The sequence below is a fragment of the Chrysochloris asiatica genome, unplaced genomic scaffold (genome assembly GCF_000296735.1).
Source record: "Chrysochloris asiatica unplaced genomic scaffold, ChrAsi1.0 scaffold00032, whole genome shotgun sequence".
NCBI classification, from domain to species: Eukaryota; Metazoa; Chordata; class Mammalia; order Afrosoricida; family Chrysochloridae; genus Chrysochloris; species Chrysochloris asiatica.
This window is the reverse complement of record NW_006408550.1, coordinates 1,166,328-1,182,986: the sequence shown is the minus strand read 5'-3', so window position 1 is coordinate 1,182,986 and position 16,659 is coordinate 1,166,328. Positions and strand designations below refer to the sequence as shown.

Sequence of the window (16,659 nt, the reverse complement as noted above, 5' to 3'; positions counted from 1 at the left end):
AAATGCATGTGAGTGATTCAGTTGGTGTTGATTTTCCCTACAGTCCAAAATGCAGTACACTGGCTAATGTTGGAAGAAGCAACATCTATAAGAATAAAAAAGATTACTTTGAAGTAAGTAAGATTTTTTAAATTCTTTTTTACTTTAACTTGCAAAGTGATGTTAACATGAGTTTCTTAGATACCATCTCATCTCACTTTTTTACCTTTTAGATCTATGAGCCGGAAGGAGTGAAAATCTTCAGATGCCCATCTCCTATCTACTTTGCAAATATTAGTTTCTTTAAGCAGAAACTTATTGATGCTGTAAGGTTTGGGGTTATTTAATATGTATATGTGTTTGTGTGGTTCCACTGAATTTCTGAAAAGAAATTTTTGTTCTTTAAAGAGAGGATCACTAACTTCACAAATGTTTGGCTGATTTTGTCACTGTGTTTGTGTTTCATGTCCCAAGTAAGTCAAACAAACATATAAAGGGTGTGTTGTGTTAGTATGCGAGATAGAAGCCTCTTCCGATGAGGTGTGGGATAGAGTCAGCTTTGACCAAATTCTGTTGTAAAGATATTCACCAACTTTGGGGATGCTGGCTTTTATATAGGCAGTATCCTACAGATTTTCTTCAGGCACAAATTTAGAAACAGCAAGAAAGTATTAGATATTTGAATGTGTCATTGAAGAGATTCAAGATATTAGTTATAAGTGGAGGAGAGTGGTGGCACCATAAGTTAATCACTGGACCGAAAACCACAAGGTTCATGGTTCAAGCCCACCAGTGGCTCCATAGTAGAAAAATGAGGCTTTCTGCTCCCTCGAAGATTTAAAGTCTCAGAAACCCTATACAAGATCACTATGAGTTGGAACCAACTTAATGGCACTTAACAAGTTATAAATGAATATTTAATACGAAATAACTATAAATACTAAGTGAAGTAGTAACAAGGAACTAAATTTCAAGATTTTAGAAACATAGCTTTCGGACTGCTCTATAGCTGCAATATACAGCATCTGCCTTAAACTCTGTTGTTCTTTGGTCTTTGCTGTTGTTAATTGATGTCGAGTAGCTTCAGACTCATAGTAACTCTGTGTAGGGTTTCTGAGGAACAGCTAGTGGGTTTGAACTGCTGACCTTGTGGTTCACAGTCCAGTGCTGATCTTTGGTATGCACTGGATGTGTTTCTTCTGTACACTTTATTCCCTGTTCCATGATTGGCACTTTATACAAAGTGTGATAATATTGTCTATATAACTTTATATACTGCACCTTTTCATTTCATCTAATATCTTCCTATCTGACTATATTTTTAAAGTATTTTTTTATTATACAACCCTCTCCTCCATATTTATTGTTCTGAGTAAATATTGCATCAATCAGGACACACTTGTTTTGAAAAAGGGAACATGAGAGTTACTCCCAAAACAAGTACTAAAATTATGAAATGAAAAACATGAATAAGTATATATTATAAGAATAAACTCATATATCACTTTAATGTAGTAAAAATTGTACAGAAACCAAATATTAACTAGATACCACCTTTATGCGACACATGGAAAATAAATGAAATAAAATTAACTTTGTGTAGATCAAATATGTTGTTGTTGTTGTTAAGTGCCGTCGAGTCGGTTCCGACCCATAGCGACCCTGTACAGGGTTTCCGAGGGTGTAAATCTTTATGGGAGTAGAAAGCCTCATCTTTCTCCCACGGAGCAGCTGGTAGTTTCGAACCGCTGACCTTAAGGTTCGCAGCCCGATTCGTAACCACTACTCTACCAGAGCTCAAATATAAGCATGTTTAAATAGAGTTTAGATACATTGATGGATGGTTTATGGATAAACATGTGTTGAGATCCACATATAAACTGATTAGATCATAGTTTTGATACAATATTATCATTTAAACCACTTTAAAAATTTTTCACAAATACCTTGTTTGTCCTAATCCCTCAACCCATCCCAGTTAAAGTTAATACAATCAAACTATATAGGTAGTAGAATATTCAGTAATCTTGTAACACAGAAACGTGCTTTTCAGATTGGCTTTAGTCCACTTCGGATTCTACGAAAACGCAATAAAGCCTTGAAGAAAATTCGAAAGTTGCAGAAGAAAGGCCTACTCCAAGTAACACCAGTAAGTTTCTTGATCACATTTCTATGCATTATAACCAAAAGTTTAGTAAAATATAGTTCAAGCGTTAATTCAATTCCCTTACATGAAATGCCGGCTAGATTGTCATTAATGTCAATATTTTTAAACGGTGCCTTTGGGGAACTCCTTAAAAACTTAATTCCTCTGGGAAAAGTACCAAAGGTAAGTGTCTACAACCCCATTGCTCGACCCAGCTTTGAATCTGTGCTTCAGAAACTCTTTGGTAATCTTCGACATATACAATGTGAACATGATTTCTAACCTCTCCTACAGAAAGGATTTATATGCACTGTTGATGACTTAAAAGACTCCGATGAAGAGCTGGACAATAATCAGATAGAAGAACTGGATCAGCCCATCAACACAGCAGACCTGCCCTTCCAGATAGATTGGAATGGAGATCTTCCTCTCAACATTGTGGTCCCCAAAATCAGCCTCCATAGCCTCATTCTAGATTTCTCAGCAGTATCATTTCTTGACATCTCTTCAATGAGAGGTCTCAAAACGGTAATTTCTGTTTTCTTAATACAAACAACCTATTAAAGCCTAAAGGTAAAAACTTGTATTTGTGGAAGGATGCTCCCTCCTTTAGATGATAATTAGAAGGAAATTGTAATCTTAGTGCATTCCATGGCGGTAGCGTTATTCAATGAACTTGTTTAAAGTACATTTCCATGGGCCGCATGAAATCTTGAAGGCAACCACAATTACAATCTTAACAGATGTTGAACTTGCTGATAGACAACTGTGCTTACACTTCTACCAAATATCAGTTCTATGGTATCTTCGTATTCCTAGGAACACAGTATCCAAATTGTCTTGAAATCAGAAAAGATTGGGAAAAGTTCTGGAGTAAAAAGGAATTGTTTTTTACCATCACCCATTATGAGCAGATGAAATTTCACTTGGCTATTTAACAATTTGTCTAAAAAAAAAAAAAAAAAGTCAAGTAGATGAATAGAAGAATCAATGTCTCACATGCTTTTAAAACAGGACTGACGCAATGAGGTTGACATCTGTTTTCTTCCTACAGTCTTGTCAGCATTCATGTAATACTTTCTAATAGAAATGCAGAAATAGATGTAAAGAACATTTAAGAAATTCTACATTTGTCCTGCCTTTTTGGGTCTCCACAGAAATTTGTTTATGTAAGAGCTGAACTAATTACTATTAAGTATGGGTGAATGGGACTCCTGGTGTGGAGCTGGAGGATCAGCACTGGACTGTGAACCACAAGGTCTGCAGTTCAAACCCACCAGCTGCTCTGCAGAAACCCTATACAGGGTCGCTATCAGTTGGATCCTATTGGATGGCACTTAACAACAACAACAACAATGGATGAAAAATTAGAAAATGGGATTCATTTCATTTCCCTAAAACTTCAATTAATATCACATAACTCTCAAGGTTGCTTACTTTTCTTCTTTTTGTTTCTTTATTTGAGCCGAGGGGAAAACTATATGTGCTCACATATGCAAGCATGTGGCACACACACCTTCTCTCTTATTTATTTATTTATTTATTTATGATCCTAAAAATTTAGCACAAAATATAAGGACTCAGACTTAAGTTTCTTTAAAAGCCTAATTCTTAATTCAGTGTCTTGTAGAGAGGTTCTACAAGTTTATTGATGATGATATAAATCAAGGGTGGGGAACGTCCAGCCTGCGGACCATAAAAGGCCTGGGAAAGCTTTTGGTCTGGCTCTGCCATGGCAACCTCAATTCCAGCCATCACGTTGTTGTTGTTGTTGTTGTTGTTGTTGTTGTTGTTGTTGTTGTTGAGTGCCGTCTAGTCATTCTGACTCATAGTGACCCTGTATAATAGGATTTCCGAGGAGTGTCAGGTGAGTTTGAACTGCCGACTTTGTGGTTCAAACCAACCCTGAGGTTGAGTGCTTATTCCACAGTGCTGCACCAGAACTTCAACCATCACATTGGTAGTGGTGGTGGTGGTGATAGTGTGCCTGCATAGGGTTTTTGAGGCTGTAAATCTTTACGGGAGCTGAAAGCTTCATCTTTCTCCCACTGAACATCTGGAAGTTTCGAACTGCTGACCTTAAGGTTAGCAGCCTGACTCACAACCACTACACTACCATAGCTCCATAGCCATCACATTGGTGGTGGTTATGTGCCGTGGAGTCGGTTCTGACTCATAGCGACCCTATACAGGGTTTCCAAGGCTGTAAATCTTTACGGGAGCAGAAAGCCTCATCTTTCTCCCGCAGAACAGCTGGTAGTTACAAACTGCTGACCTTAAGGTTCGCAGCCCGATTCGTAACCACTACGCTACCAGAGCCATCATTAGGGGTAAATTAATTAAATGTTTGACCAAATATAGCAAGGTAATTTTTAAACTGATAATTTTGTATGGCCCACGTATGATGTTACAATTTTTGGCAGAAAAAGGTTCCCTACCCCTGAATTACAAATGATCAATTTAGTTGATTACCTTTCTTACTTTATCTGACCTACTCATATCACTTCTGGATTTTCCTGTTAGTCTGTTGTTGTTGTTAAGTGCCGTCGAGTCGTTTCCGACCCATAGTGACCCTGTACAGGGTTTCCGAGGGTGTAAATCTTTACGGGAGTAGAAAGCCTGATCTTTCTCCCACGGAGCAGCTGGTAGTTTCGAACCGCTGACCTTAAGGTTCGCAGCTCAATTCGTAACCACTACGCTACCAGAGCTCCTGTTAGTCTAGGGACCAGGGAAAAGTATTAAGATACACTGTGTATAGAAACAGGAACAATCTATGAGCCTTGGGGGGTTTTTTGTTTGTTTTTGCTTTACTTTTTATATGAATAGAAATCTCTACATCATCCTATAGAAGATTCCCTTTGAAAATTATGTCAAAGTTGATTTTGTGAGACAGACATTTTTCCATAACACTTCCCTCAAAAATGAGAGTGTTAACTTCTTACAGAGAGAAAGCTCTTTTCTTTGGGTTTTGCTTTCAGTCACAGAACCTTGTTTACAATATTGGTATTGCTTCTAAAAAACGCAACATCTTACCCATAAAGCAACATATCACCCACAACCTATAATTAGGATAGTTTATGTTTCTGACATGTAAAACTGTTCCCTAAGAAGACGTACTTCCTCTTCAACAGATTTTGCAAGAATTTACCAGGATCCAGGTGGATGTGTATATTGTGGGAACTGATGGTAAGCTGTTTGATTTTTATGTTCTGACAATCACTTCAGGCTCAGTGTCCATTTGCAATATGTTGTTATTGTTGTTAAGTGTCATGGAGTCAGTTCCAATCCATAGCGACTCTGTATAGGGTTTCCAAGGAGCGACTGGTGAGCTTGAATCCCCAACTTTGTGATTCAAACCAAGTTTGCAGCCCAGAGCATTAGCCCACAATGCCACCCCAGGACTCCATTTGCAATATGCTGTTATGAAGTGCCGTTGAGTTGATTCCAACCCATAGCGACCCTATATAGGGTTTCCGAGGAGACACTGGTGAGCTTGAACCGTCAACCTTGCAGTTCAAACATCTTTGCAGTCTGGCACATTAACCCACAGTGCCACACCAGGACTCCATATAGACAACCTCAAAAGAACAGGTATTTTATATGGCCATCAAGAAGAAATCAAATTGATAGCTATAAAAATCCATATGGAAACAGCATCTTTACAGTTTGGTTGTATTGATATACAATTAACTTTACAATTGGATTCCTAATTCAATAGGCTGCAAAAACAGGAACATGAACCATTTTTTTACTGTAAATTTCCTAGAACAGTAACCTTCATTTGTGTCCTTCCTCCTCGCCTCCCATGCACTCCTTAGCTCCTAACAACCTAGTTTCTGCTTAAGTCCAAATCCTGGTCATTCTTGTAAATTTTACCTGCCTAGTCAGGTTTTCCTGAATACCCACCAATGGGAAATAGCAGTCTTTACCCAGTTTCTCAGCATTTCCAAAGCACATGATCTCTGCCTCTTATTTGGTCAATGAAAATGTGAGACCCTACTATATACTGGGCATTCGTTTTAAGAATTAAGAAAAAAGATCGTTCCTACCCACATTATTACACGAGGGGCTTCAAAATTTTTGCAAAACAATGGTATTAAAATGGATTTTCACCACAGAATTTTGAAGTCCCCTCATACAACACTTTTCCTATACTCTGCTGTAGTGGTATATACATATTCTATTTTCCTTAAGGTCAAGATTCCTATGTAATTTATCTTTTGATCTTTTATATGACCCAGCAAGGGATTTACACAATCATGCATGTGTCAGTTTGTTGTGTTGTGGTGGCTTGTGTGTTGCTGTGATGCCGGAAGGTATACCACTGTTGTTGTGAGGTGTCGTTGAGTCAGTTCCAATCTATAGTGACCTTGGATAGGGTTTCTGAGGAGCAGCTGGTGAGTTTGAACCACTGACCTTACAGTTCAGTACCTTACCCTGCAGAGCCACCCCTGGCAGACAGGATTCAGTGGAGCTTCCAGACTACGACCACCTAGGAAGAAGAGGCATACCATTTCTGAATGGTTAGCTACTGAAAACCTTATGAATAGCAACAGAATATTGCCAGTTATAATGTCAGAAGATGAGTTTCTCAGGTTGGAAGGCACTCAAAATACAACTGGGGAATAGCTGCCTCCTCAAAGTAGAGGTGACCTTAAAAACCTGAAAGGAGAAAAGCATTCAGGGCCTTTATGTGCTGATGTGGCACAACTCAAAAGAAACAGCTGCAAACATCCATTAATAATTGGAACGTGGAATGTACAAAGTATGAGTCTGGTAAAACTTGAGGTCATCAAAAATGAAATGGAATACATAAAGATTGATATCCTAGGTATTAGTGAGCTAACATGGACTGGAATTGGCCATTTTGAACTGGACAGTTACTATGCTGAGAATGACAAATTTAAGGGGAATGGCATCGCATTCATTTTCAAAAAGAGCATATCAAGATTTGTCTTGATGTACAATGCTGTCTGTAATAGGATAATATCCATATGCCTACAAGGAAGACCACTATTATTCAAGTTTATGTACCAACTACTAAAGCCAATGTTGATAAAATTTAAGAATTCTACCAAGAATTCTTCAAGCTGAAATTGATCAAACATACAATCAAGATGCATTGATAATTACTGGTGATTGGAATGTTAAAATTGGAAACAAAGAAGAAAGATCAGTAGTTTGAAAATGCAGCTTTGGTAATAGAAACAGTGGTAGCGATCACATGATAGAATTTTGCAAAACCAGTGACTTCTTTATGGAAAATACCTTTTTAAACAACATAAATAAACAACATGGGCCTCACCAGATGGCATACACAAAAATCAAATTGACTACATCTGTGGGAAGCAACAGTGAAAAAACTCCTTACCTTCAGTCAACAAAAGGCCAGGGGCCGACTATTTAACATACCATCAATTGCTTATATGCAAGTTCAGGCTGAAGTTGAAGAAAATTAAAACAAGTCCATGAGAACCTAAAATATGACCATGAATATATCCCACCTAAATTTGGAGACCATCTCAAGAACAGAATTGATGTATTAGATAGTAATGACCAAAACCCAAAAGATTTATGAGATGATATCAAGAACATCATCCATGAAAACAGTAAAAGGTCATTAAAAAGATAGAAGAGACCAAAATGGATGTCAAAGAGACTCTGAAGTTTGCTCATGAGTGTACAGAAGCAAAAGCGACTGGAAGAAATGATGGAGCAAAAGAGCTGAACAGAAAATTTCAAAGGTAAGTTTGAGAAAAGTCAGATATTGTAATGAAATATGCAAAGACATTGCGTTAGAAAACCAAAAGGGAAGAACACACCCAGCATTCCTCAGGCTGAAAGAACTGAAGAAAAAACTGAAGACTTGACTTGCAATACTGAAGAATTCTATGGGCAAAACTGTCTTGGAAGAAGTACAGCCAAAATGCTCCTTAAAAGATTTTGTCTCTTGTACTTTGGACATGTTGTCCGAGGGACCAGTCCCTGTAGAAGATCATGCTTGGTACAGTGGAGGGTCAACAAAAACAGAGGAACATACTAGCAGCAACAATGGTCTCAAACATAACAACAATTGTGAGGATAGCACAGGATTGGGCAGTTTTTGATTTTGTTATGCATATTGCTGTTGTTATGTGCCATCAAGTCAGTTCTGACTCATAGTGACCCTGTATACGGTTTCCAAGGAGCAGCTGGTTAGCTTGAACCACCAACCTTGCAGTTCAAATGGCTTTGCAATCTGGCACATTAACCCATAGCGCCACACCAGGGCATATGGTCACTATGAATTGGAACCAATTTGATTTCACCTAGCAACAACAACATGGGAAAATATTGAAAGATGCAGGAAACATCAAAAGAAGATAGAAGTAGTACCCAGAGTCACTGTACCAGGAAGAATTAGTTGATGCCCAATGATTTCAAGAGATAGCATATGAGCAGGAACCAATGGTATTGAAGGAAGAGGTCCAAACTACACTGAAAGCATTGATGATAAACAAAGCTTCAGAAACGGATGGAATACCAGTTGAAATGTTTCAACAAACTGGTGCAGTGCTGGAAGCACTCATCTATGCCAAGAAATTTGAAAGACTAACTGATTTGAAAAGATCTATATTTGTGCCCATGGAGCTTTGGTAGCGTAGTTGTTATGAATCGGGCTGAGAACCTTAAGGTCAGTGGTTTGAAACTACCAGCCACTCCGCAGGAGAAAGATGAGGCTTTCTACTCCCGTAAAGATTTACACCCTCGGAAACCCTGTACAGGGTTGCTATGGGTCGGAACTGACTCGACGGCACTTAACAACAACATTATGTGTGCCCATTCCAAAGAAAATTAACACGACAGAATGCAAAAATCATCAAACAAGATCAGATGTAAGTAAAACCTTACTGAAGAGAGTTCAAAAATGGCTGCAGCAGCACATTGACAGGGATCTGTCCGAAATTCTAGCTGGATTCAGAAGAGGACATAGAAGAAGGGATATCATTGCTGACATCAGATGGATCTTGGCTAAAAGCAGAGAGTACCAGAAAGATGTTTACTTGTGCTTCATTGACTATGCAAAGGTATTTGACTATTCAGATCAAAACAAACTATGGGTAACACTGCAAAGAATGAGTATTCCAGAATGCTTAATTGTGCTCAATGAAGAGGTAGTTGTTAAAACAAAAAAGGGGGATAGTGAATGGTTTGAAATAAGGAAAGATGTGTACCAGGGTTATATTCTTTCAACATTCAATCTGTATGATGAGCAAATAATCCAAGAAACTGGATTATGTGAAGTAGAATGTGGCATCAATATTGGAGGAAGACTTATCAACAGTCTGCAATATTCATATGGCATAACCTTGCTTGCTGGAAATACAGAGGACTTGAAATAGTGATGGATGAAGATCAAAGACTATAACCTTTAATATGGATTGCACCTCAATGTAAAGAAAACAAAAATTCTCTCAAGTTGACCAATAAATAACATCATGATAAACAAAGATTGAATTCATAAAAGACTTCATTTCTGTTTGAATCCACAATTAACTCTCATAGAAGCAGCAGTCAGGAAATCAATGACAAATTGCATTAGGCAAATCTACTACAAAAGACCTCTTCAAAGTGTTAAGAGCAAAAATGTTAATTTGAGGACTAAGGTGTGCCTGACCTTGAAAATACATGGTATTTTCAATCACCTCATATCCATTTGAAAGTTGGGCTATAAATAAGAAAAATTATAGAAGAACTGATCAACTTGAATTTGGGTGTGGGCAAAAGATATTCTAAGTACCATGGACTGCCAGAAAAACAAACATATCTGTCTTGGAAAACCCCCAATGAGATGGATTGACACAGTGGCAGTAACAATGGGTTCAAACACAACAGTTGTGAGGATGATGCAGGACTAGGCAGTGTTTGGTTCTGTTGTGCACATGGTGGCTATGAGTCGGAAATGACTTAACGCCACCTAAAATCAACAGGGATTTAGAGTTAGCTGACACAAGGTAATATTTGGTTGAGAGATCTGTGAAAGTGCTAGTTGATGCTTGAAATTCCTCAATGATTGGAAAGGTAATGTAAGGTATAATGAAAAATGTTTTCTGATGGCACTTTGGGGAAATAGGTAACAGATAAATGGCAAATAACAGGTCCAATGATCACAGTGCATCTCTGGTCCATAAGTATGTATTCTATTTTGGCACAATGTCAATTTTTAATAATAAGCCAAACTCAATATTTCAATCTAATATGTAGAGAGATTAACTCACTAGGTTCCTACCTAAAGAGGAGTAAATTGGTTTTCTTCTAAGAGCTACTGAAGTTTTTCACGTTTGATCCTTTTCCTTCTTCCTATTAATGCACATTAAACCTTTTTTATTAGAAAAATATCCTTTAGTTTCAGAAGACACTGTAGTAAGGATATACTTGTACTATGTTGTTGTTAAGTGCTGTCGAGTTGGTTCCAACTCAACGCAACCCAAGTTTTCCAAGGAGTGACTGGTGAGTTTGAACTGCAGGTCTTGTGGGTTCAAATCAATCTTGCGGTCGAGTTCATGTCCTACACCACCACACTGCAGCCCACAAACACATAACCAACCAACTATGATATAGACATTTGCAAACAGAAATTCACATCAACAGCCTCACAGAGAAGTCTGAAGTGAAACCTCTTCCTAAATGTTATTCTTTTCTCTATTCAGATGATTTCGTTGAAAAACTTACTCGGTGTGAATTTTTCGACGACGAAGTCAATGACTCAATATTTTTCTTAACAATCCATGATGCTGTTTTGCATATTTTGATGAAGAAGGATTACAGTACTTCAAAGTTGAGTCCCAATCAGGTACAGGTACAAGCTTTTTGACTTTCAAATTTGTATAGTCAATCGTTTGCATTTCTTAAAATTCCCTTTATTTTTCAACATTAAAAAAAATATATGTTTCTTAGCCCACAATTCCATTGTTTGTTTCAGGAAAAGGAGATGAAATATGACTTCACCATAAATACAAATGGAGGATTACGTAATCGGGAATGTCAGGTAATATTCACCACCATTCTTCACCCAAAAACAACAAAAAAACAGCCTGAAAGTAGAGAGGCCTCATCCAACATGCTGCACTCATCTGAGCATCTGTTCTCCATCCCTGGGAAAGTGACGTGATGCCAACAAATCTCAGAGACTGGGGGAAAATAGACTACAAAAATGGCAAACAATAGTCACACTGAATTTCTATTAATGCAGGACTGAGCATGTGGATCTAAGTTTTTGCTTTGCAAACTAATTAAAATCATCTTTTCTGGACAGTAATTATCCATGAGGTAGGGTAGGGATTGCTATTTCCATTTACAGATGAATTAGTGGAGCTGAGAAGGTAAAGTTCATCCCACAACTCCCAGGTGTATGTTGAAGTTGTTGTGTGTCACTATGCATGGAAAGCCATGAATAAAAATTCCTTCCCTTCCCTACTAGAATGAGTTACCAAGTCATCACTTAACTGGATTGATGTTACATTCTAGAACATTCATTTCTAGAATATTCCATTCTTTAAAATGTGATTAATATTCTAGAATAGTCGATTATTTAAGGCATTGTTTCTGGTTTGGAAGGAGCAGGATCACAAATAAAATGGGTATCTTCTGTAGACCAGGTATGTAGTAGGTACATTACATTTATCCTCTTAATCCTTACAATATAGATAGTATCGTCATTTTTCCAAGTAAGGAAACTTAGAAACAGGTTCATAGAGGTAGACTAAGTTAAGGTCACACATCATGTAACAGCAACAGGATTTGAACTAAGATCTGTGTAATGTCAAAACCTACGCTGTGTTCACTATACTACATCACCTTGATCCTTTTGTGGAAGACTAATGGAATTGAGCCCCGGCATGGCGCTGTGGGTAAATGCACTGGACTGCAAGGTCACTTTGAACCACAAGGTCGGAGGTTCAAGCTCACCAGCTGCTCCTTGGAAACCCTATGCCACATAACAATAGAATTGAGTCTTGAAAAGAATCTATTGTCTCTAAGTATGGGAGGTGGTTGGTGGCACTTCTTAGCTGACAAAAAACCCAAACCCACTGCGTGTCAGAAGTGCCTGGGCAGCACATAAAGCCCTTGGTGTGCCTTGTGTGGGCCCTGAAACTAATGTGAAGAAACAAACTGCTACAAGAAGAGTATACTGTTGTTTGAATTAAGTTAATTAAGACCTTTGAAAGACACAGTGAATTTATAAAATGGTATCACATAGATCTAAGTTAACCACATGGCAATGGAAGATATTCAGTTAGTAAAAATGAAGACAAAATACTGATGACTCTGTTTAATTTTTGGCTGCTAATTCTGACAAGATTGGCCATATTTACTTTTTGAATATAACACATGATTATTAAAGATACAAATTTTTATACTTTTTAACCTTCTGTCTTCTTCCAGGTACCAGTTGAAACAAAATTTTAATGGAAATACAATTCAGAGGGACCTTCATTTGACTGTCACACCCTGCTACATAAAGAACTTTATCCACAAAGTTATTGATACATTCATACATTGTATGAAGAAATATTTTTATTTCACAGAATTATGTTTCAAACTTTGGAACGAGATTGTTCTCGTATGGTATATTTTTCACATATCTAGTACAAATTTATGTAAATACTCTCAATTTTATATCTTGTAGATTTACTAAAGGAAGGAAATTATTTTGTTTATATGTATTTTTGTAGGACTGAGTGATTCCTATCCGAGTCACTACCTTCATGCATGTTTTGCAGTGTATTTACACCACCGCTTTCCATCTTATCATTTGTTATTAATACATCTCCATTTAAAAAAAAAGTTGTACAGTGGATGTGTCGTTTTATTAAATTTCTGGTTCACTTTCTGGAAAACGCTTGCTTGTAGACCCTCTCTATGATGATCTAGCTGGAAATACACTTCATGGAGACCTTTTAACAAACCCTTTGTAATGAGATACCTTTGCCCAGGTTCTATGCTCCTCACTCCAGCTTCTTAAAAGCATTCAATCTCCTGTACAGATTTAGGAGTGGCCCTCCTATATGCCAACCTATAACTATAACCAGCTTTAGATTCAAATTCTGACTCCCCCCCATCCCCCCGCACTTCCTATGAAAATCATATATGCTAGTGGAGCTGTAAAATGAAAGAGCCAGAGATGAGTAGGAACGAGAAAGCAGTGGGGAACCAGTTCTTCTTGGACTCAGTGGGTTAGAGGAAATCTGATGATTTTGTCAACCACCAGTCATTATTTGTCACTCACTGGGCAGCTAATTTAATTCATTTCCGGGCATCTGTTCCTGGATGTCAACATGTCCCTAACTGATCTGATGTTCACCCCTAACAGCACCTTTACCACCTCAGAGAAGTGTATGCTCCTGGACTCCTTTCTCTCTACCTCTCATCTAACTTGTCAGGAAATCCTATGCTTATTTTTAAAATACAGCTAGAATGAAGATTTATTTCAGAAAACAATCCCTATGAGGTAGGTATTATGGTTTTTCAAGAAAGCAAGATAAATCAAAGCTCAAAGTGGACAACTAGTCAGGGTTTGAAAGTCTGCAAGTGGCAGAGCCAGAGTTCATCTCCAGATCCCAAAAGAAATGAAAAGTCTGTCTAGAAGCTCATCTATTCGTTTAATCAATTATAGTTCCTGGAGCAAACTAAGCCAAGAAACAACAAAGTTACATTCTAGATTCATTGTAATGTCACTAGCTTATTGTTTAGCATTATACAATGTACCAAAAAAAGCTATTTGCAAATATATTAATGATCAGATATAAGCCTTTCTATAATGGTATGTGTGTGTTGTTAATATATTTTCAAGCACATTTCTTTCCTTGTCACTATACTTTGAAAAAGAATCTAAAAAATTTCTTTTGATTAAAGTTATGGAGGACCATGATGAACAATTCTTGTTGTTTGGTGCCATAAAGTTGGTACCAATTCATAGCGACCCTATGCACAACAGAACGAAACACTGCCCGGTCTTGCGCCATCTCACAATTGTTGCCACACTTGAGCCCACTGACGCAGCCACTTTGCCAATCCGTCTCGCTGGAAGTCTTCCTCTTTTTCTCTGACCCTCCACTTTACCAAACATGCTATCCTTCTCCAGGGACTGGTCCCTCCTGACATTATGTCCAAAGTATGAGAGATGAAGTTTGGCTACCTTGGCCTCCAAGGAGCACTCTTGGCTGCACTTTTTCCAACACCGATCTGTTGGTTCTTTTGGCAGCCCACGGCAATTTCAATATTCTCCTCCAACACCATTAATTCAAAAGCATCAATTCTTAGATAAATTTAAAAGAACAATTCTTAAATTAAAATATGAGCTCTTATAAACAGCAGGAACCATACCTGTTTTATTAGGTTCCCACATCTAGGGTACAAGAGGGCTTCAAAAAGTTTGTGGAACACTTTCAGTATGTTTTAATTACATTTTCCATAAACTTTTTGGAGCCTCCTTATATAATAGAGCTTCAATTTATACATATAAATATATATTCTGCCACAAGCTACCCACTTCTTGACACTTAAAATGTTGCCAGGATATCTCCTAAAGCCTCCGCACTGGTTTCCCAGCATCTACTTTTGCCCTATTCTTTTCTCACCATTCTGATTACTCCACTCCTTGCTCAGAACCACATGACAGCTTCTCATGTCCACCAGATTAAGCATAAAGTGCCTACTATGCTCTACAAGGCCTTTCGAGGTCTCCTAACTCCTGTCGTTAACCTCTCTGAACACTTATTTTTGCCTCATTCCATCCTCCCCAGTCTCCTGTTCTCAAACACACCAAATACAATCACATTTTAAGGCCTTTACGCTGCAGCCTATGCCCTCTGCCCTCCATACCTCTTTCACCTTATTTCAGTCACTTTCTCAATCAATCCCTACCGACCGCTCAATTTATAATTGCAAACCTACTACCTTACTTTCTGGTTCTTCTCCTGTAATTTTATCACACTTTCAACACCTCATAAAATAATTTAATGATGATTACTTACAGTATCTAGTGTGGCGCTGAAGGAAAATGCAAGGTTAAGTTTGAACCGATGGTCAAAGTTAAAACCCACCAGCCACTCCTCAGAAACACTATTCAACAGGGTTGCTATGAGTCGGAACTGACTTGACAGCACTTAAAAACTTTTTGTTTTAGATATTTACGAGTTTCCCTCACCTACTTTTATTTTTGTTTTAAAACTATGTTAATACCTCTTCCATTTATCTTTCAGTGTACTGTTAAGTAGTATTTATGCAATATTTTTGAGCAACAGATTTATAAATGACAAAAATGGATATATTAATAGTTTCTTACAGTGTTTGCAACTAATCTCTCCCAAAATATTATATACTCTGAACAAATATGCCACTAAATACCTTTAACATTCAACTTTGATGGCTTTAATATCCAAACAGGTATGCTAAATTTATTGTACAAATTGTAGCAACATAAACATGGAAAATTCTGCATTCTCCCAAATGTTATCATTAGGCAAAAATTCACCTAGGCAAAACAGTATTTATGCTTCCATTTTATTGTTTTTAAGAATTAAACTGCCACCTCAGTAGTCTTAAGAGCAATATAATGAAACATACATACATTGAATTTAGACTTATGTCTGTCATAGTTTCAAAGGTTCCCTGAAATAAGGCTGGTATTCACATCTTTTTTCTTTAAGGAAAGAAACACTAACAGTAATTTTGTTATCCTTCTACCCACCCACCCTCATTCAAACAAAAGCTGGAGGAATTCAAGTCTAATAACCATTTAAAATTTTTGTCTGCTTCAACACATTCATCTGATATGCCTCCCTGCATAACACGTATTTCTTAAACCTAACGGAAAAAAGTTTTTGTTTTTTTAAAGCCAACTTGTCTTGAAATGTGGAATTTTATCATGATACTGCTATTTTTGTCCAATACATAGACTGACTAAGGGGTCTTACACCACAATCAACCCTAGTGAATTTCAATACAAACAGGATAGCTAGCGCCTCATAGTTGCAAGTGTCTTGAGTGAATGTGGCTATATCCTTATTACATGAAACAAAATATGGTATTTTAATAGCTCCTAATCAGGGACATGAAAGAGAATCAAGTTTGTACCAGTCCAAGTACCTACAGTAATGACAGAAGCATTCACCACCCATCAACATTTCATACATCTCACTCCCACGCTTCTAAGAACAAGAATTTCTCACTAGAAATATTGCATTAACACTGGACTCTCAAATTGCTAGGCGTGAAAAACCCCTTTATTTTTTAAGTGTATTAATTATTTTGAACTGGTCAAAGGTTGAAAAGACCATTTGTATTATTTTTAACTTCAGCTCTAAGCTTTAGATGCCATTTGCATCTGATCATCCAAGTTGGGAATCTGGTTTGCCTGTACCCCACAGAATAAAATGATAAATTAGCAATCAGTGGATCCTTCGCCAAAATGAAAGTTTCTAAATTGACACTACAAACTATCTAATAAATGAAATCTGCAAACTACACATTTCATGTTCATATTATGCACC

General features: G+C 37.5%; 1 protein-coding gene across 1 annotated transcript in view; it reads left to right on the top strand.

The window, feature by feature from the left end:
* SLC26A3 (solute carrier family 26 (anion exchanger), member 3) overlaps positions 1-12,574 on the top strand; it is a 39,871-nt gene extending 27,297 nt beyond the window's left edge. The window contains exons 13-20 of the mRNA XM_006859274.1: positions 44-113; positions 213-305; positions 2,033-2,128; positions 2,420-2,653; positions 5,257-5,311; positions 10,816-10,958; positions 11,088-11,153; positions 12,551-12,574. Of these exons, the coding sequence (XP_006859336.1) occupies positions 44-113; positions 213-305; positions 2,033-2,128; positions 2,420-2,653; positions 5,257-5,311; positions 10,816-10,958; positions 11,088-11,153; positions 12,551-12,574 (781 nt within the window). The remainder of the gene's footprint in view (positions 1-43; positions 114-212; positions 306-2,032; positions 2,129-2,419; positions 2,654-5,256; positions 5,312-10,815; positions 10,959-11,087; positions 11,154-12,550) is intronic.
* The last annotated feature ends 4,085 nt before the right edge of the window (positions 12,575-16,659 follow it).